Source organism: Herpailurus yagouaroundi, unplaced genomic scaffold, assembly GCF_014898765.1.
Source record: "Herpailurus yagouaroundi ecotype Mexico unplaced genomic scaffold, PumYag 140, whole genome shotgun sequence".
Lineage (NCBI taxonomy): Eukaryota > Metazoa > Chordata > Mammalia > Carnivora > Felidae > Herpailurus > Herpailurus yagouaroundi.
Genome location: NW_024412395.1, coordinates 46,363,138 through 46,385,995, shown reverse-complemented (window position 1 = coordinate 46,385,995; position 22,858 = coordinate 46,363,138). Strand labels below are relative to the sequence as shown.

The 22,858-nt window shown below is 38.3% G+C and overlaps 1 protein-coding gene and 1 pseudogene across 11 annotated transcripts in view; one reads left to right on the top strand and one right to left on the bottom strand.

Annotated features, from left to right (window-relative positions):
• Positions 1 to 8,666: 8,666 nt before the first annotated feature.
• On the bottom strand, positions 8,667 to 9,734 carry LOC121030253 (complement component 1 Q subcomponent-binding protein, mitochondrial-like; annotated as a pseudogene).
• Positions 9,735 to 18,594: 8,860 nt separating this feature from the next.
• Positions 18,595 to 22,858, top strand: part of COBLL1 (cordon-bleu WH2 repeat protein like 1) — a 168,178-nt gene continuing 163,914 nt past the window's right edge. For 9 of the 11 annotated variants that reach the window (XM_040475230.1, XM_040475228.1, XM_040475233.1 and 6 more), the window contains exons 1-2: positions 18,703 to 19,026; positions 19,716 to 19,833. In XM_040475230.1, the coding sequence (XP_040331164.1) occupies positions 19,017 to 19,026; positions 19,716 to 19,833 (128 nt within the window). In that variant the 5' untranslated portion in view covers positions 18,703 to 19,016. The other 2 variants (XM_040475224.1, XM_040475222.1) reach the window with 2 other exon arrangements.

Below are 22,858 nucleotides of genomic sequence, written 5' to 3'. Positions count from 1 at the left end.
ACAATACCAGACATAATTAACCAAGAGATTATCCAGCTAACAAAAAGGCAAGAGCTCATCTGATGGGGAAGATTTTTTAAGGAAGGCTATCTGATGGAGGTATAATTTTGATCTGGGCTTATAGGAGGGGTACAATACCAATATTAAATATTGCAAAAGGACATTATAATTATTTTTAGCTAATGAAGTTACATAAAAGCCCTGTGCACAAGTCCAAATCACCTCTCTTCTTAACAGATGATACTTACCCACTAATAATCTATGAACTCAAATACTAGAAAGCACAAAGAGAAATACTTTAGGCACTCTGAAGGCCCTGAAAGCTTTGTATATTTACAAAAATTACCAGTATTTACTAATTATTAAACTCAGAAAAATCCATCTACCTCTCCTTCGATTCAATCTGGTATCTAAACCAATGGATTTCCATTTTGTGTCTGTTTAATACTGCATAATACCGTGTTGTAATTTGTGCTATGAATTTAGTATATAAATAGTAGTAGCTATATGGAGATATTTGTACCAAACAACAAAAATAAACTAGGTGCTGTGTAAATAGATAAGACTTTCTTTTTTGCGTGTTGTTTATTTAATGTTCCTCTATGCATTAGAAGTAATCCATTAAATGCTCACAAAAAACAAACAGGGTATGATACATTTTTTCGCTGACTTACAGAAACATTTCAGAGATACTTAAACATTGAAGAGAACTTACCCCAAATTATTGTTACAACACATTTAACCCTAGAATTTACTTTAAAAATCCCTCTTTACACACATATTCTCAAGTTTTGCTTACATTTTTACCTGTATTTTTCTCTAAATTAGAGAAGCCAGTTAACCTTTGAAAAAAATCTGATCAAAACCAGTCACCCTCAGTTATGCAGTGGTTGGTAACAATATTAATTTCCTGTGAGTACTGCATTAGCTGCAAGCATGTTCTCATATAATGTATTTTCATTAACATAAAGTTTGAAATATTTTCTAATTGCCCTTGTGATTTCTCTTTTTACCCATGAACTATTTATGAATTTGTTAACTTCAAAATATTTATTATTTTCTCTAAATATCTTATTACTAATTTCTAGCTTTATTGCATTACAGTTAAAGAATATTCTCAATGATATTAGTTCTCTATACTGAGGTTTATTTCATAGCTACGTGTATTGTATGGTCTATATTGGTGAACATATCATGCAATTTTGGGTTATATTGGGCTATAAATGTCAGTTAGATCTTAATGATCTGTACTGTGTTGAACACATCATCTATTTCTTTACTTATTTTTTTTTTGCCTTGTTATTAGAATTAAATGGAATTCATCTCCCTTTATTTGTCCCAGTCAAGTTCTTATAGGCACAATGTAAAAAAAAAAAAAAAAAAAGGAAGAAAAGCAGTACAAGAAAGCAATAACCAGCTTTAGAAGGAGTTTAGAATAAAAAGGAAAAAAAAAGAATGATTCATATACTTGATGAAAAGTGGCATTTTGGTTTTGTGGTTTGGTTTTTTGGTAAAAAGCAGTCGGCTGCCGGAATGTTTCTTAACTAAAACAACTTCTATGATCAAAGACATCAAAGATAGCTATCTTTGTGTTCTCAGCCACAACACTCCGTCTACAGTCAGCCAAACTCTCATGTTGAAAGAAGACAGTTAAAAAAAGAAGGTGAAGATGGAAACATTTGCACAGAATCAGAGGATTGGGTACCAACTTCTGACTCTTTTTTTCTTTTTTTCAAGACTGAAGCAAACAGTGGTTGATCATTCCTGTCTCTACCCTGTCAAGAACAAGGCTTAATGGAAGGATGGCTGTATTATCCTCACCTTCGTGAGCTACCCCTGTGAGTACATGGCAGGAGGTTGTGGAAGCGATCTTGCTGCCCCATGTATCACTTTTAAATGATTCAGTCTCTTTCAAGTAGATGTTCAGTTTTTCAGATTCCTATCTCTGGAATGTGGTCTCTTGGCACACAGGGGTTTCTGTGAACTCATGGAGGAAAAGGATACCAGAGTTCCACATGTGCTATCTTTTGGATCACGCTGGACCTGCCGGATCCCTGTACTTGTTACCACTATGATGCAACTGATGCTTACTACATTTGAGTCATCCTCATACACTAACACCCTTTGTCCTGACCCTGGGCCAGCATATATTAGCCCCCTAGTTCCCTTAACACCTTCTAAGAGCTTCTGGCTAAGGAATATGCATGAGGGCAGGATCATTGTGTTGAGCTCATTTATCCCACCAACCCACTTCACCATTGCACCACATCGGTATGTCAGGAAGCTGGCTCTTACTAGAGGCCTTGGGATGTAGGGCACATGCTTCTGTGTTCTCAGGCTATCTTGTACTTATCTGAGTGTTTCTAATACTTTCTTCTTTCTGGAATTTTCTCCTTTGATGAGAGGAGATAAGGACACACAGATCTGACCTTCTTCCTCTGCCACTATCACTTTTTCTTACTCACTCCTCTAGGCTGAAAAGATGTTTTCTACTTCCCTTTCCTCTCTGCTAGCACTTCAATGTAGTCACAGCCTTTTTCTTCAAGGAACACTTAGCTTGTTCGTGTAGCTTTAATGGCAGGTGCTGTGTTTCTTTACTCAGTGGAAGAACGTGTAAGATCTGGGCATGTGTTCAAAATGCAAGCTGTGGCATCACCAGGATCTGAGGATGACTAAATGTAAAAATGCATTGGTGTATTATGTCAAAACAGTATTTCTATTACATATGTCTAAAAGTTTCAAGCATCTAAGGACTTATTTACTTTTTTTTCTTAACATTTATTTATTTTTGAGAGAAATATTATATATTTCTCTCAATATTATTATGGGTGGTTTTGATACCAAAACCAGATAAAGACACTACAAAAAAGAGAAAATTATAGGCCAATATTCCTGATGAAGACAGATGCAAAAATCTTCAACAAAATATTAGCAAACTGAATCCAACAATACATTAAGCAAAATCATTCATCACAATCAAATGGAATTTATTCCAAGGATTCAAAGGTGGTTCAGTAATCACAAATCAATCAACATGATATATTACATTAATAAGAGGGAGGATAAAAAGCATATGATCATTTCAATAGATGAAGAAAAAGCATTTAACAAAGTACAACATTCATTCATGATAAAAACTCTCAACATAGTAGGTTAAGAGGAAACATACCTCAACATAATAAAGATCATATATGAAAACCCACAGCTAACACGATATTCAAAGGTAAAAAAGTGAGAGTTTTTCCTCTAAGACCAGGAACAAGATAAGGATGTCCACTCTCACTACTTTTACTGAGCATAGTACTGGAAATCCTAGCCACAGCAATCAGATAAGAAAAGGAAATAAAGGCATCCAAATTAGTAAGGTGGAAGTAAATTTTTCACTATTTGCAGATGACATGATACTATATATAGAAAACCCTAAAAAATTGTATACAATGGAAAATCACATTCATTCCCATTTATGCATTCACTTATCAAATACTCAAAACTTAAGATTTGCAAGAAAATTGACCTTTCTTTAATTTACCTGGAAGGAAACCAATCACTAGTCAATTAGCGAGTCACCCCTGCACCATCTCACATTAGAGCAAAACACATGGACTTAAGCAACTCAAGACAATTAGAGGAGGGTCTGTCCTTGGTTTGCTTTGGATAATGATGTTCTGCTAGTTTCTTTCTGCTTAGGAAAATCTGATGAACTCAAATTTCAACTTGTAAATTTTTGCAACTTAAATATCCAATATATTAAATAATTTAAATTATTATTGATGGGATGTAAAATTGGGATAACTATTGGTGTAGATTTGGGAGTTACTAAAAACAGAGGGTAAGTGAAGCCATAAAGTGGTTGAGTTTCCTCAAAAAGTTTATATGAAACCCAAAATTATGGGTCCAGTATTAATTAGGACTGGACTCAGAGATGAGAAAAATAAAGTCAACAAAGATATTTTCATTCATTTAGAAGTAATTCTTTGTCTGCCTGCCAAATAAGGTTGAAGTCCTAAAAAGAAACCCTTAACCGAGAAATATATAGCAATGAAAATTTGTCAGAAATGACATACTCCTGAACTTTGTCTAACCACTTCTATGCATTAGTATAAGCAGGTAAAAAGGACAGCATCATTTTACTCTCCCCCAAAAAACCTGCTTTGGAAAGCTAGCGATTTCCCTTTGCTCTCTTGAGTATATGTGAAACTCTCAAGGCTGTGCCCTGAATATTCACTCAGTTATACATTTTAAAAATTATCATTTAGAAAATAAACCTGGCCTTTATATGATATATACATCCCATCCTTAAGTTCAAAGTTCTCCCTGAGTTTTCACATTTCATTCTTCAGTTTTCTAACCACAAATGCCCCCGTTAGATTGGGTCCATGTTATGTCTCAGATTGAGAACTCATTTCAATTACTACACATTAGGTCAAGCCGCTTGCTTCCACAGTCAGGAATGTTTTTGCATCTGCATTTTATCTATCCAAATGTACATCTGTTGAGGCCTCTTTAACAAAGCCTTCCACAAATTTCAGAACTTCTGGAGCACTTGCTTTCTGAGCACCTGTTGTGCTGCTGTGGTTTTCCGTGCACATGTCTCCTCACACCCAGGAAGGGGAACAAGCTGCTAGAAGGCAGGAAATTTGTTTATTCTTTGTTTTTTTACTTTTTCACTTTAACAAATGTATGATGGATCTTATGCACACTAAACTCTGTGCTAAGTGCTGGGGATATTGACACCCTTAAGACATTCTGTCTACAGTCAGGAATCTCACGGTTATTTGACATCTCCACCAACTTCTGTCTCAGGGGAGACAAATGAGGGGCAGTGACAAATTTTTTTTGACTATGGTTTAACACAGAGGTTCTCATATTTTGATGTGAGAGTACCTCACACTTGGGCTGTGCACATGGAAGGGCAGGGAGGGAGAAGTTGGGAACACCGGGAATCAATATTTTTAATATGTACAAGTGATATGTACAATTTTAATACAAAATACAAATTAATATGTACAAGTGATTTAATAGGTACAAGCTCAGCCAGGTTTGAAATCTTCCATCACTGATAAAGACCAAATCCTAGAAATATCACAGAATTAATAAATTCTATAATTATGGTCTTCTCTATAAGACAGATGTTTATCTTTTAACCTCTGCTTTAAGCAAGATTTTGTTAACATAATTAGTGGCCAATGATAAATAAAACATCTTGAATTTACATTCAAATATTGGCTCCTCCTTTATCTGGGACTTTGGGCACGACATCCTACCTCTCTGAGAGTCAAAATGGGGATCAGAATGTTTCAGGATTTTTATCGAGACTATATTTGGATCTTGACATTTCTTACTGGTGTAGATCATTACAATATGCATTTATCAAGTAACAAATAGTGTGTTTAGGTCAGGATATTAATTTTCATTACCATGTTTTTATTAAATATCTAAATAGCAAATGTAAATGAATAAGTAAATAAAAGTAAATAGTAAATATATAATACTGTTATAGTGCTAAAATGTATAAATAAAACTAAATGAATAAATAAAACTAAATAGATAATACTTAATAGTAAATGTATGTTACTGATAATGTAAAAATAGTTACCAAACCCCACAAATACTCCCACTTGCCACCCAACTGTTGTTTTAATAGCTCCTCAATCTATCCCCATTTAGCAACTAAAACTCAGAAGTACTAAGTACTTAATATCATCTCCTGTAAGCTTTTACACAATAGAGACAGCTTTAGTAAAAATAATATGACAAAAATGAATAGCATTTTGATGTATTTTTTATTATTTAAAATTTTTTTTAACATTTATTTATTTTTGAGAGAGAGAGAGAGAGAGAGTGCAAATAGGGGAGGGGCAGGGAAAGAGGGAGACACAGAAACTGAAGCAGGCTCCAGGCTCTGTCAGCACAGAGCCCAATGCGGGGCTTGAACTCACAAACCCTGAGATCATCACCTGAAACAAAGTCAGAGGCTTAACCAACTAAGCCACCCAGGTGACTCTCTTTTTTATTATTTGAGAGAGAGAGAGAGAGAGAGAGAGAGAGCGAGTAGCAAAGAGGGGCGGAGGGAAAGAGAGAATCTTAAGCTCTGGGATCATGACCCGAGCCAAAATCAAGAGTTGCACACTCATCTGACTGAGCCCCCCAGGCACCCCTGATATATTACTTTTTAAAGTGATTTATCTATTTATCCTTTCTTAAAGGATTTCAGTATATATGGTCACCGATTTTGGGACCTAGTCTTAAGATTTAAAAGACTTATATCTGTATATTGTACTTTTCTTACAAAATAGTACTTTTGGGTAATGCCATTTGGCATGATTGATTATTTTTAGAGAGAAATTTGAAGAACATTTCAGTCCAACATTCCAATTTTTACTTTATTATTTTTATAGTGATTCTAGTATTATTGATAAATTATTAGTGATTAGAGTAACTTTAATTTAATGCTAAAATAACTGGAGGGACACCTGGGTGGTTCAGGCAGTTAAGTGTGGGACTCTTGATTTCAGGTCAGGTCATGATCCCAGGGTCAAAGATTGAGCCCTGTGTTGGGCTCTGTGTGCAGCATGGAGCCCGCTTAAGCTTCTCTCTCTCTCTTTCTCTGCCACTTCCCCCACCCACTCACTCATACTCTCTCTAAAATAAAATAAAATAAAATAAAATAAAATAAAATAAAATAAAATAACTGGAAATAATGTTATATTCTTTAAATAATTTAAAAATAGTTTCTGGGATTAAGGTAAGCTAATGTACTGTGTTCTTTACTAAAAATATGCAGAGTTTAAGTACTACTCATCCAGTATTTGTGTCCTTGAGAAATGCTATAATAAATTTGAGTCACATTTTATTCATCTTTAAAATAAGAATTAAATATGCCTTCTCTTTGCCTTACAAGCATGTCACAAGAATTATATCTTTAAAATATATAGAGTTCTTTACCATTTAAAAGTAAATATAAAAAATATCAAACATATTATTATCACAACATTGGTAAGAGATTTTTTTTCTTTAAGGTTTGTTGGGAGGCATCATGTGTTGTAGTTTGTATTCTTGATAAAATCTCTTTTATAGAATTTTAAGATCTTTTAGTTTTATCATGTTTCCTTACTTCATATTTGAAAGGAATGCTTTTATGAAAGAAGTTATCATTTGGAGCTAGCTACATCTACTATTCTTGCTAAATAGCACAGCTCTCAAAAACAAAGATTCTTAAATTTAGAGGGTGCCTAAAACATTGGTCCAACTTCTCACTCAGGACGGTATAATCTCTATAACCTGCCTGATAAGTTGCCTTCTAACCCCAATTGGACCTTTACCCAGGGCCACTTCACAGAGCAACGCATTTCATTTTAAAAATGTGGAAATGAACATGCAGTGGAGATCAACAAAGCCAAAAGTTGGTTACTAAAGCCTTATAAAATCGACATGCTTCTGGAAAGATTAACAAGAATAAAAGATGGATGACATAAGCAAACGCTGCTGGAATGAAAAAAAGTGACATAATTACAGCTTTTTTAGAACTGAACAAATAGGATATTGCCAACTTTATATCTATAATTTTGAAAACATATAAAATGATTAAATTAAGAATTTATGTGAAAAGGAGAAATGTACTTAAGGTTAAATGAAGAAACCTAAGATCTTCGGGCCACAGTGACCTCACAAGGTAAGGCCAACTGAAGAGCCCCTGACTCAGTTTCAAGGAAACTAGGTGACATCTCTGTCTGTGTCTCTGCAACTCAACAGGTTAGTGCTGAAGTCTTAGATTTAAGTTACTCACAAAAATGAATAAAGGTAGCTTGTGATAATATATTATAAAATAAGTGATAATCTAAAACATTAAGTGTAGGTCAGAATAGGGCTATAAGATGATACTAAATAATTCTAATTCTTACTTTTTCTTAGCTGAGACTTTACTTAAAAATGACTTGAATTATTGACTAGAAGTATTTGGAAAACATGCTTTGAGGAATAGCTGCTTTTCAGCTCTGGTTAATAGCGATGACTGAGCTTCTAATGTTTTAGCAAAAATTTAAAAAGAAACTTATTTGTAAAAGTAAGCACTTTTTAAATTCTGAGAGAATAAAGTAATTCAGAGCTTGGTAACTAGAATCAATAGATCCAAAGATTTCCATTTTATTTTTTTATTTTTAGAAAGAGAGAGAGCGTACAAGTGGGGGAGAGTGGGGGAGAGAGAGAGAGAGAGAGAGAGAGAGAGAGAGTCCGAAGCAAGCTCCACACTCAACGTAGAGCCTAGTGTGGGGCTTGATCCCATGACCCTGGGACCATGACCCTGGGACTGCAACCTGAGCTGAAATCAAGAATCAGATGCTCAACTGACTGAGCCACCCAGGTGCTCCAAAGCTTTCCACTTTAAGCAATTAGATTGTTTTCAGTTTCTTATGAAATTAGTTATAAAATACGGTTATTTTATTTTCTAAAACATTCTACTATATAACAGTCCTTTGTAGGAGTGTGTGTAAACTCCTTAATTGTTCAGATTTTACTCCTGCCATCAGCATATAGTTAGCTGTAAGCCTTTCAAAAAGAATTATGATACCTTTACGGGAGGGTTGTCAGATAAAATACAGGATGCTCAGTTAAATTTGATTTTCAGATAGACAACAAATCATTATTTAGTATAACTATTGCATGGGACATACTTACGGCAAAAAATATTCACTGTTTATGTGAAATCCAAATTTAACTGGGCACTTTTTTTTTGGAGGAGATAAAGCAATTTTATTGTCTTATGTTATACAAACATCTAGGAATACCATATTTGTAGGGAAGAAATAAGTGAACAGTAACTAAGAGGGCAATGGAAATGATTTAAGTTGGATTATTTTTAATGATAATGAATGAGACGAAAAGCATTTTGAAGTACGTGTGTGTCTGGCTTCACAGTAGGTTTGTTCCCTGGACAATGCCTGGCATAAAATAAAGGTATTCAACATCTTGTCTGCTCTATTGGCTCTTGAGATCTCTTCTGAGATCTTGGAGAAAAGCAATGCATTCCTGGTGCTCCAGGGCTGTGCTGAGCTCCATCAACTCACCTGCAAAAGTGTTATCCACACCTCCGCCTGCCACGAAATCCATCAGGTAGTCACTATAAGGCCCAGTCCAGAGAATCAGTGTTGAATGTGTAATTCATGTCCTTCCACACAGACTTGCCATGGGCTGAAAGCTCACCTCCCTGAGGGAGAAAATGTCATTCTCCTTCTCCTTGCCCAGCCTCATCTTTTGGATAGTGACAGTCCAGGAATAGGGCCTTCTTACCAACATTCTTTATAACTTCAACCACAAAATTAGGAGCGGACGTCAATTCAGGTTCCTGTTGTTCAACCTTCTGCCCTAGGGAGGGCTCCTCCTCCCCATCAAATGTCGGTGGGATGCTATTGTTAATGTTGAAAGTGACTGATCTTTTCTCCAGTAACTTTCCACACTAATTTGGCTGGTGTCCCATTCACTTCCAGCTCCCAATCTCCAGACATCTTGGGGAGGTACTTAATTCTTCTCTATCTTCTTTTTCTCCTTAATTTCATCATTCAGGAATGCAACAAAAGCTTTTTCTTCCTGGGTGTGCTGTCGCACCGCAGAGGCTGGATGGTGGGGTGGGTGCAGCGTGGAGCCTGGTGACAGCTGACCCAGTGCGAGGAGCAGTGAGGGGCACATGGCCCAGCAGGGGCAGAATACTGTTGGCAGACCTGTGGGAGCAAAGGTTGACTCAGGCTTAAGATCCCAGCCTGCCCCGCCACAAGTCCGGCCCCTGGGCATCCTGTATTTTTATTTATTAAACCTGACAATCCTATTTTCTAAGTGTTGGTTTTCTAAGAAATGTAATGGATGGTTCTTTCTCAGATTTAACATTGCATAATTCCTACCTGTTACAGTTAGACTTTTTTTGTAGAGTACAATCATTTCTTATTTATTCATAATTCAAACCTTAGAACAAAGAATATCATACTAACTGGGGATACCTGGCTGGCTTAGCCGGTAGAGCCTGTAACTCTTCATCTCCGGGGTGTGAGTTCCCAGCCCCAGGCTGGATGTGGAGGTTACTTAAAAATGAAATCTTTATAAAAAAAATAAAAACCTCAACATCTTAATAAAAAATAGCATACCAATTTATCACCATTTTATTGATGCAGAAACTAAAAATTACAAAATAATTTTCCAAACTTTCCTCCAGATATGGGATTATGAATTATCACTAATAAAACTATAATTGTAAAATACTAGCTTCACTGAATTCCTTGACTTTGAAGTTTGAAGAGATGTTAATGCTGAAATAACTAGGTAATGTATTGGTTTTTTGCTAGACTTCTACAGTCAATGTCAGTTGAAGCATAGAACTCATGAATGGAAGGATTGTATTCCAAAGCTACTATTAGCATGTTCTACCAACTCACTTTTTAAATTCCTCAACTTCCCCTAACATTATTTAAAAAACAAAAGAAAAAAAGTGACATATTTCAGAAAGGATGGGAAGGAAGCTCTTGTGTATTGAAATAATGTTAGCAATAACTCAGCTTGTTCTATAGCATTGGCAGGTTGCAAAATTTATAACATGCATAAGAATCATGCCTGGAGCTATGAGGCAATACTTAATCCAAATCAAAATATATAGAAAGTAGCCTCACATTTTCTAGATGTAACACTATGTTTTAGTAACATTTCAAACAAAAGGCACTGACTGTCATAAATAGTTCCCATGCAGTCAGGGAATTCAGAGGTTAAAACTGATAATGTTTGTATATCATTGCATTTGCACCCTCAGAAAGAACATCTTAATTCCATTATCATGTTTTTATTCTAAAGATAACTATGTATTTACTCAGTCCATTCCCAGATCTTTGTATGAGAATATTTGTTCTTGCTGACCAAAGTAATCCACCTTATTTATTATAACAGAAAACTTTAAAGTTCTAGAATATATATACTACCCAGGAATTTTTTCATGCTTATTTATTTTTTATTATTTTGAAGTTTTTATTTATTTTGAGAGAGAGACAGCGAGCATGCGCACACAAGTAGGGAAGGGGCAGAAAGACAGGGTGAGAGAGTGAATCCCAAGAAGGCTCTGAGCCATCAGCACAGAGCCCCAGGTGGGGTTCAAACTCACAAACCATGATATCATGACCTGAGCCTAAATCAAGACTCCGATGCTTAACTAACTGCGCCAACCAGGCGCCCCTAAAATGTTTATTATTTTTGAGAAAGAGAGAGAGAAAGAGAGTGCACACACACACGCAAGTGGGAGAGGCAGAGAGAGAGAGGGAGACAGAGGATCCAAAGCAGGCTCCACACTAACAACAGACAGTCTAATATGGGGCTCGAACTCATGAACCGTGAGATAGTGATCTGAGTGGAAACCAAGAATCAGACACTTAACTGACTGAGCCACCCAGGTGCCCCTGAAATTTGTACAGTAGGTCCTGTAAATATATAATCATATAAGAACACACCAAGGAAAATCACCTTACACAAGTCTTGTCTTCTACCTAGGTATCTTGTGATGTCTGATAAATATAATATAATTAAAAAATTTTTTTAAATGTTTATTTATTTTTGAGAAAGAGATTGTGAGCTGGGGCGGGGCAGAGAGAGAGGGAGACACAGAATTCGAAGCAGGCTCCAGGCTCTGAGCTGTCAGGGCCTGACGTGGGGCTCGAACTCAAAACTTCGAGATCGTGACCTGAGGCAAAGTCGGACGCTTAACCGACTGAGCCACCCAGGCGCCCCTGTCTGATAAATATTATGAACCCAGAAGAAAATATTTCATTCAACAGTGATCTGCCCAGCTCCTTCTAGTATCTTTTTTTTCAAATACCTTTTTAATCAAAGCTGCCTGACTACCCTACTAGGCATTCTGCTCAGTCTGTTAATGAAATAGGTATTATTTTCCTCATTCACATATAAAAAAAAGACTCAAAGTTGGCACACTCAAATATGTACAATCGATTTATAATTCCACCCCTTTCTGCTATCCTATCACATTTTCCCACTTCTACCACAGTCACTAGAGCAAAATAGTTAAAGTAGCCAATAATTAATGTTCAAAAAAAACCCCATGTCTGACGTGTACTAGATATAGTAACTTCTACACACTAGCTGGACTTTTGGTAGTGTGTTCTTTATATCATATTATCCATATGCCAAATACACACTTTCGAGTTATTTTCCTTGACTGACTGCCTTTGATATCCAGGTAATTTTCCCCCTTGTAAGTAGGAGGAAATATGCAGTGTAATTAATTTAGCTGCAAATCCCTCATTGAATGGACCTTGAGAGGTATAAGAGAAATCCTATTCAACTTAACACTATTCTATATAGTTTTCAGAATGTCTGTGTGGTTCTGTGGTCCTCTAGTAGGCAGATTATTAATAAAAACCGATCACATTTTAGAGCACCTTTGTTCTTGGTTTGGTCAAGGGTGGCTCACTCCAGAATGCATCTGGATTTCTGATCATCTTTAAATTTTTGTTTTGCATTTATGACCTTCATATTTCTTGGATGAAACTGGAAACATTAACAACCTCAAAGTCTTCCCAAGCTAAAGTAGGTCTTTTGGGATTAGACAGGTTTAGGTGGCCAGTACCTTAGACCTAGGATTTAGAGATGGGAAATGATATTCGGCATGATGTTTATATAATAATATTAATGTTCTGTGGACTACCCCAGGTTTTTTCTCAATGTGTTATCCTTACAGCAAAGTAACTGCAATGTTACTAACAATAATAAAATAGAAAAAAAATAACTTTTGCTCTTAGTTTTGCCACTTCTCTGGTATTATATCCTCAGGGAAGTCATTTGCTTCATTTTCCAGAATGGTAAAATAGAGATGTAACTGTCTATCTCTGCAAACTCAAAAGACTAAAACTAGACTCAGTGAATGAAAGCACTTTGCAAGGTGCTATAATGTGAAGTTTGTTCAATAGTCCGTATACATACATCCAATATAGTTTTTAATGCAAGGAGCTTGATTACTCAACATGAACGGAAAGAAAAAGAACTCAGACTCATTATAGAGTTAAGGAAATCAAAGATTCAACAGTTGAATGACTTGACCAAGGTCATCACAGGCACAAAAAGCCAGGAGCTCCCAGCTTGGAGCAGGAAGACTTCTGCTCTACAGACCAGGCCTTAACCAAAACACAGTTGGCTCCCATTCTTTAAGAAAAGGGTTTCCTTACCCCTTATTGGATGCTTATCTTGCCTTCACTGAATGCTTATTCTCTGCAGAAATAGCAACTGTCCTAATGTTACCTAGATAGTGAGTGTCCAAGCCAGGGATGTGAACCCAAATCTGTCTGGCTCCAGAGACTGAGCTCTTAACTGCTGTGGTACTTAGTTAACCACACACATTCTCAGCTTCCCAAGAGAAAAGGCAAAGAAGTTGGATGCAGAGTCCTGACAGAATGAAATATGCTGAGACTTGTGAGGTTTTATGTCTGGAAAGACAGAGTCAGTGACTGCCTTGGTGAAAGTTGTATATTTTGAGATATGTGGAAACCAACAAGCAGTTAAGAGTTTACCATGCTCCTTAAGAGAGAAAAGTAGCTCCCAGCTATCTTTAGAATCCCATAGGCAATAGTAAAATGCTAGATACAAAGATTTAGTTAATTGTATTACATCAAATAGATATAATTTAAATTTACTTTTTGTTCCTTAGCCTGTTTTTGTTTTTTAAGAAAAGAGCGTAAACATCCATATAAGAATGGTGTTTAAATTGTAAATCACAAGGTTACTTTGAAACAGAGCTGATACTTAAATGACATAAAAGGGCTCACTGTTTTCCAATGAATAAGACAATTACTGCCAACCAATGATAGAATTGTAGAATCCCTAGAAGCAGAAATTCATTTTGACAAAAGGACATCTTAAAGAGGCAATAAGAAAATAGAGTTTAGGCAACTTTGTTGCTATATCAGACTCTGTAGCTTGGAATTTGGATGGGCACTGAAAACTGCCCTCCTGTGTGCCTGTAGTACTAAATATTTCACATGTCTGCATGCCCATGCATGCTTCCAGAGGCCTCACCTCTATCCCGGAATGTGTGCATTGTAAAAAAAAGAGTCTTCACTTAGAAATGCATGTGATAATACAGAAATGCAGTTTAATTTATTATAAGAGACACAGCATACTAAACTCAGGCATTTCTTCTTTTGATAATTAGGATTGAAAAAATGTTTAATTTTATCTGTTGGAAGAGAGGTAAGGGATCCTGCAGTGATTATTAATTCATAAATATGTAATTTACTTGGAAATTCTATGCTAAGAAAATAGCACAATGATCTTCTAAGTTTCAAAATATAAAATATAAGTTAAAAGCTCATTAAAATTGACAAGAAAGTATATTTATTTCCGTACTTTCAGTTTCTAGAGTGGTTGGTTATAAATGACCCCCCCAAAAGATAAATGATATAACAAGATATAATTCCAAACATGTGGCCATGAAGTGTACATTTACATTTTTTAAAATAAATAGTACCATTCTTATTTTCTTCACACTCTGATACAAGTAAATGTCAAACTTCATTGAGGAAAAATAGGAATTTACTGATATTTTAGAAATGTTTTAGCCAAATATGACTTCCTTCCTCTGTTTAACAGTATATAAATAATTGCATAAAAAATATAAAATCCTCCAAGCCCCCAAACCCTCCAAGAACAGACTTGTGATCTACAATACTTAAAGAGGAAACATGTATGAAATACTTAATATAATTATTATATTACCATTTCATTTGAGTATTTATTTCACAAATTAAAAATTTTATGAACATTCTTTACACAAGAAATGGCTATGAATACCATGGTTATTAAAAACTATATAAATAATACAACCTTTAGTTACTGTATCTGCTTCTATTTTTTTTTTTTTTTAAGTAAGCTCTATGCTGAATATAGGGCTTGAACTCACAACCCTGAGATCAAGAGTTGCATGCTTCACCAACCACACCAGCCACACGCCCCTGTATTTGCTTTTAAATAAATGTAATTAACAATTGTTCTGGAAGTAATTTCAATGGACAAAACTAATCTGTTTTATTATAATCACATACATTAGACATCATACAAACACGCAACCATTTTTTTTTCAACGTTTTTATTTATTTATGGGACAGACAGAGACAGAGCATGAACGGGGGAGGGGCAGAGAGAGAGGGAGACACAGAATCGGAAACAGGCTCCAGGCTCCGAGCCATCAGCCCAGAGCCTGACGCGGGGCTTGAACTCACGGACCGTGAGATCGTGACCTGGCTGAAGTCGGACGCTTAACCGACTGCGCCACCCAGGCGCCCCGCAACCATTTTTAAACTTAATCATTTTTTACATATTCCTGCAAATGCTTTTGTCTTCAATGCAAAGAGAAAAAGTGTCCAATAAAAATTAATGAGAATTTTTCATAGGATAGCTATCTTGTGATAGATAGCTATGATATGCCTGAAGTAAAGAAGCCACAATATTTCAAAAACATATACATCTATCGAATTTATTTTCACCTATGAATCTATTGGTGGGCAGTCTGAATGTGAAAGGCATTAAAATAAGATGATAAATAAGAATAAGAGAGGCAGGAAAAGCAGATATGCTAATGATAAAGATAAAGACAGTAGTGACTAAGTAGAAAACCTGACTAGGATTCCTGGCTGCCAGAGAAAAAAAAGGATTTGGGTACTTTAGGATAAAGCTCTCTCATGAAGTATTTGTATGGAAGACACTGACTCGTAACAACACTTTCTATGTTTTAAGTCAGGTAGGAGTACTCTGTAAATGATAAAAAAAAAAAAAAAAAAAAAAAAAAAAAAAAAAAAAAACCTATATGAAGATAAAATGATAATAAACTATTTTTGTATATATTTCAGACTTGAGAATAAAATCCTGACTTTTGGCTCCCTGTTGTCATCAATAAACTCTCATAAAGACCTTAAAAGAAATTTTTTAAAAAAGACATGCTTGCCTGAGATTAAAGAGCTCCCGTGAAATTCAAAGTCTGAAGAGGTTCATTAAAGTTGAACATTACCTTACATCTCTGATCTTGCTGTGTAAAAGCTCACACACACACACATCTACACAATCTAGGATGATATAAAAGAAGCACTTTCTTTAGGCAGTATTATGCAAAAGTGAAGTGCATAGGAAGATATTTACTACCTCTGAAGTATGGTTTAAATAAATCTTTTCAATGGCACTTATACTTGAATAAAAACATACTTAAACATTAAAAAAGTTTGTCATTGTCCCAATTAGTTTAAAAAACATTTAGACAAACTCCATTTTAAGTCTCCAACAATTTTTGCATTGCCCACTTTAAACAGTGTGTGCTTTTTATATAGCATATATGTATTTATTATGTAAAACTTTTTCCCTTTTAATACTCTCCAGCAGAAATTTGAAACCTAAATTATCATTCAAAGAGATATACAGCAAAATGTATCTTCTTTCTACCTGGTGATTTTGAAACCAACACCATCAGGTAGGTGACCACACATGGAGAATAAGTCTTCTCTCCCTAGAGGGACAAACTCACTATCTGTTCCATTTAAAATGGTCTGCCAATTCTTTTGAATTGAAAAGGCCTTTCCCGGTTTAAGGTCCCACTTGCCTCTTACAATTGCCCTGAGGAATGGAGTCTAAGGATCTCTTTACTCCTTCATTCATTCCACAGATATTTCTGAAGAGCCTCCTGAGTTCTGGGCAACCCTTTCAGGACATAAAGGATAAGACATAGCCTCTCGAGTTCACTGCCGACCCGCCCCCCCCCAAACCTTGTTACTGTATAACTGAAAAACTGAAAATATCATATGGGGCTCTGGCCCCACCTAACAAAATTTACTGGGGGCTAAGGGGCTAATTCTATCTGTGCAGTTAGGAAGGTCTTTCAGATGAGAAAATACCTAAGTACATGTATTAAAAAAGGTTGAATGGAATGAAGGAGGAGGATTTCCAAACAGAAAGAAATTAACTAAAATTTTGGAAACTCGGGTAATTTTGCAATAGTTTAGCATAACCAGAGGGAAGGATTGAGAGGAGGTAGTTTATAGCAACTACGATTACTGTTTTATTAATAAACTATGCATATAATTAGCAGGCTCTAGGGATCTAGGTTAGTACCATATGAGCTCTAGCCTATTAGTGATTTGGAAAGTTGTCAAACATGATTATACCTAAGGAAGGCTAAGTGATGCTTGGCAATCCAGGATACTTCAGTCCTGTGCCCCTTCATCTTCATACTCACTTTCATGATTGCAGCAGCAAGAAAGAGAGCATGGAGTCAAGCACTGGCCTTTAGGTGATTCCACCAGGAAATGAAACATTTCATGTCTGCTCACATTTACTTATTCAAACAAGTTACATCACCATACCTAATTTCAGTGGTGTGGAGAGTGTAATCCTCCCCTATGCCTAAAACTAGAAGTTGGACAGGAAAAATTGGTGAGCATTGAAAATGCCTTCAGCAGTTATGAAACGTTAGGAAAATGTTTTATGTTTCAGGTTAGACTAATGGAGTCAGTATTATTAGCATGTCATAAATTAAGGCTGAAAATAATTAATGTTTAATCTTGATTTTGTGATTGAAAGTTATAGACTTCAGTTTCACTGTTACTCAATGCTTGCATTACTGTCTGGGCAAGCAACTGTAAAAGTCATTTAGAGGCATGATTGATTCATGAAATTCTTTAACTTGAGTTGTTTAGAGACTAAAATGCAACTTTTTCTGATATGGTTTCAATATCTTCATAGGCCACTTTTTTCCCTTTCCATATGTAAAGATACATTGAAAGGAATGTATTATGCGCAGAAAGGAATACATAGAATGACTGCCCACAACATACAAATGGCATATTGTTAGGTATTTAGTATGTCAGTTTCAGCAATCTTTTTTATTTCTGCAATGCTTAAATAATAAGGGGCATTTAGTCAAGCATTGGCTTTACATATCTGTTTAATTTTTGCCACCTGTCAAACGTTATCCTATCACTAGGGTGAACTGGCTAAGATTTGTTACTTGATGCTAATACCACAGCAGAGGCCTCCTGTAGGATGCTTTTTCACCTAGTCTTTTCGTTATTTTATTGAAATATTTTTACTCTTAAACCGTAGTTTAAGGACAACTTAATTTCACATTTTTCTGAAAGCAAGCTTTTGAACCCATCAGAAATGTCTTACATCTTACAACAACTGACGCTTACAATATACAAGATAAGCAAATATACCTGTTTGTCAGGTGTAAAGAATCATCTACAGAGCATGCACGTGGTAACTAAAATGTACAAACAAGCACGCAGCTGTGTCTGTGATTCTTTTATTCCCGTAAAATTCCAAGAGGGGAATAAAATATATCATTTGTTCTAGGTTATCGTCAGACACTATTTTCCAGTCCTGATGTCACAGCTGTTATATGCTTAAAAAGAAGGAAAGAAATATGCTTCTGAAGACGGGGCAAGCTTAAACCTGCCACTGATTAGAAAAATCAGTCACAGGTGCGCTTTTAACCGAATAGCAACGTTAGAGGTCAAGTTGGAGCTAAAAAAACAAAAAAACAAAAAAACAAAAAAAACCGCGCTGGACGTGAAAAGTCGAACCGCCGGGAGGGCACGCTGCAGGCCCCGTTCGGCGAGTTTCTCTCCGCACTTCCGCGGCAGCCGGGATCCTCCCCTCCAGTCCTCACCGGGCAGGTACCTACCCTTCCTCCCCACCTGTCCGGCTCCCCGCGCGCCCGGCTTCCCGAAGCAACACCCTGGCGACGGGACTGGGAACTCTCGGCGTGGGAGTTACCTTTCCGTTCGGCTTCCCCAGACAGACCCCAAAGACCCGAAACCGGGGCGGGGGTGGGGTGGGCGGAGGGAAATTCCTACCCGGCCCTCGGCACCCCCCCTCCGCCCCCAGTTTTTGTCCCCGGCTCGCTGCCTTTCTCGCTCCGATGCAGCCGAGCCTCACCACCACTTCTAGGTGGCCGTCCGGCGGAGGCGGTGGCGAGCTCCGGGGCTCTGGACAGGGAAATGGGGCAGGGTGAGTGAGCCGGCTCGGGGAAGGCCCCGCGGCGCCAAGCGAGCGTCCGACACCCTGCCCGCGGGGCGGGGGAGGCGCTGCCTCGGCCTGGGAGAGGCTGCCACCCTCTCCTCCTTCAAGTCCTGGCTTGAGAGACCAACTGCGAGCGCGCGCTCCGGGGGAGGGAAGAGTGGGAGAGGAAGCCGCGGGAGAGAACAGGCGCGCTACTGTCTCCTTCTGAAAAGAAAGTAGGAGCCCTGGGTGGGAAAAGAGGAATTAGCTCTCTCAACTTTTCGTCGCGAAAAGTTTTCCCAGGGCGTTGTTTGTGCAAACTCGGCCGGGGGGGGCCCGGAGACGCGCTGCCGGCGTGGCGGCTGCCCCTGCGAGCCGCGCTTCTGGCCCCGCTCCTCCTCCTTCCAGCCGGGGCTGCTCCTCTCCCGCCCCGAGAGGCGCCAAATGGCTACCCAGTAAGCCCCACGGGGCGGGGGCTGCAGCGCCGCCTCCCACCGCCGCAGCTGCGGACGGCCGCTAGGACCCGAGGCGGGGGCGCCCGCGGGCTCGGAGCCGCGGCCCGCAGGTGGAAGCGCACCCGGGAGGCGGGCCGGCCCGGGGCTGGGGGGCTCGGGCGGGCTCTCGACGCGCAGCCCGCCCCGCTCAGGCCTCGGGTAGGCGCGCGTCCCGCCCTGACCGGCCGGCCTCTCCCACTCTAGTAGTGACACGCCGCCTCGGAGCTGGAGCCCGCGCAGCGCCCCGCAGGGCGATGGACAGCAGAGCCCCCCGCGCGCAGGACGCCCTGGCGGCGCTCCCGCCGCCCGCCGCCCCAGCAGGGTAAGCCGCGAGCGCCGGGCCGCCGGGTCTCCGGGGAGGGCGAAGGCGGCAAGGCCGCAGCGCGTTTACCTGGCTGGCAACTCGCTGCCCTGCCAGCTGCCTGACTCACTGGCCGAGGGATAGGCAGCCTAGGAGGCTGTTTCCTCCCGGCCTCCTTGGAGGCCGTCTGGGCTGGGGAGGGGGGACGGGGGTTCTGGTAGTTTTGATTCCTTTCCTACTGGGGCTGCGCTGAGCTGCTGAAGGGCAGCCGAATGCCGGGAACTGAGTGAGGAGTCCTGGAGCAAAAATAGTAACAAAGAGCCCCTTGTTTGGGGCTCTGGAAGAGCGGCGGACGATACCTGTGAGTGAGCTCTTGGGAAGGGGGAAAAAAGTTTCCTTGGCTGAGGGCTGAGGCCCAGGCAGGTGAGCAGTGTCAAAGTGACGGTAAGGAAGGGGCTTTCTGCGAGCAGTGGAGGGCAACGGGAGGGTGTGCCAGCTGTCAGCCCTCATGACAGCTCCGGGACCCGGCTGCGTGAGCGTCTGTGATTGGGGGTGTGTGTGCCTGTGGCCAATTGCTGGTGCCAAAGCCTAGCGCTAAGTCAGACTGCAAACAACGATACTTTTCTTTGTGTCCTCACGTGTTTGAAGAGAGATTGGAGGGGGAATGGGCTGTCACATGGTGAGTTAATATTAAATGAAGCGTGTCTTCCTGCCAGATATGCTAATCACCTTGCTAAGCATTTGGGTAAACAGTAATGAGAACAGGTAGTTCTGCAAGAGATGGGGAGAACCTGAAAATAACCTTAGTCTCGGTAAACAGGGAAGGCTTAACTTAGGTGCTCCTTGAGCTTCTGAAGTGGGAACCCCTTTGATGTAGTGTAACTTTTCCTGCATATATTCCCGCAACTCAAATTTCCTTTCTGATAGTTAATCTGAAGGCAGCAATGTCCTAAAGGGAAGACAAAGATTCCAGAAAAGAAACGTTAAGGAAAAATCGACTTTGTAACTAATGAATGGGAGTTGTGCAGTTTTCTTAAATCAGTTTCCTGATTTAAGAGAAGTCATTTTTCCCTGGAACATGACAGGCGTTTCCTTAGAAGCAAGTCACAGCATGTTTATTCATCAGAGACCATGCGAACGTTGGCAGTTGTCTAGAGGAAACATGGAGAAGTCTCAAAGCAACATGACTAATATAGAAGATTTTTAATATAATGCTTACGTGGAGGAAACATAACATGTAGTGTATGAATTAATTCTTTCATTTTGTTTGAATGATCTTCTCCCCTCTGCAAATAGCCCTATTACTCTTGACTTCCGTTCCCATTTTCCCAGTGTTTTCATTGTTCAGTGTAATATATATTCTTCCATATATTCCATATATATGTGAGTAAAGAAATATACTGGTAGAAAGATATCAATCATAAAAGCATAGGGACTACAGAGATATGTAAACTGAACAGGAGACAACTTTCAGGAATACAGAAATGTATTTGGGTGCCACAAAATAAGATAGTATTAAACTGGTGGGTTTGAAAATGGATCAGGTTAAGGTACAATTAAAAAATCATATGCATATACACAAAATACATGTACTTGTGGTCAGAAATCAATACTTCTGAGTAAAATAGAGATCAGATGGCTTTGGGATGAAGAAGTGCAAAGAGCTGTCTAGTGATAAGCACGACTGTAATTAAGATGCTTCAGATTTTACTTTTGAGAATTTCAAATAATTCTTGAAAATAATGTATAAAACTGCATTTTGTAATTCAACTATGAAGAAAATACTTTTAAGGAATTTTACCCTCCTCTCCTAATTGAATGAGGGATATCTGCAAAAATGTTTCAACATCTTATCTAGAGTAACATGCCCCACTGTATCATTTTACTTTGTATTCTATTTAAAGAAGTTATCAATATCTGCAAAATATAAATGTAAAAAAAATTATCTTTTTTTCATTTTTCTATCTTGTCCCTTGGTATATTCCAAGTGCCTATTATGTAATATTTGTTGAATATTCAGTATTGCTTTTTTTCCTCAAAAACCCCAGCACATTAAAAATGATTTAATTGTGGGGGGAAAAATCTTAGATATGGGTTTACGGGAGGCAGTAAGGGGCAGTCTCAATATGTTATAATTATTAGATTTGGGAAGTACATTCCTTACTATAAAACTAGTTAAACCATGACTCATGACTCCAATAATCTATGAAGCCTACTTTAGTCCTCCTTGGATATCCTTGCTCTAAAGAATCCCTCTGTAATTTTCAAAGTTTTACATTGTAACAGATCATTTTAAAGAAATCTAGTGCAACTCTGCATTTTACAAATGAGAATCTGAAGCCCAGAGACACTGAGTGGCTTTGCTGAAGTCCTAGAACATGTGAGTGGCAAAACCAGAAGGAAAACCCAGGACTTAGTTGCCGAGTTCAATGCATTATTATTTTTGTTATTTGTTTTTTCTCTTTTCCTGACCACTGTAAGATACATTCATTAAAGTTCAAAGAATCAGCTTGGGTACATTATCTTTAGAACTGCTAGCTAGTGCTTGTGTTTTATGCAGGATAAGTTATACTTGCCCTGACAGATACCTTTTTTGTTTGTTTGTTTGTTTGTTTTTTGCTTAACTCCTTGAAATTTAAATGTCAAAAGTATAGTTGACCTTGCTTTGAAGGACCTTAATGCTTTGATTCTGAAACAAATTTTCAGGAATGGACAGGGGTAAAAAACCTACTTGATAATTTTGCAGCTAAGACGTGTAAAAATTAAACGATTTAACAGCTGCTTGCTTAAGCTTTTATTTGGATGCATTGTTGGTTCTAAAGTTTTACTGATTGTACATACTGAATTCTTGTCGGCTAACATTTATTGACTGCTTACAGGTTGAATGCCTTAGCTGAGGTTTCAACAAGAGCATTACCTGGAGATCTTTAAAACTAATACCCATGCTCACACCTACTACTTACTCTGATTTTATTTGACCTGGGCTGGGACAAGGTGTGGAGAGGTTTAAAAATGCTGTTCCAGTGATTGTAATGTGCTACCAGAT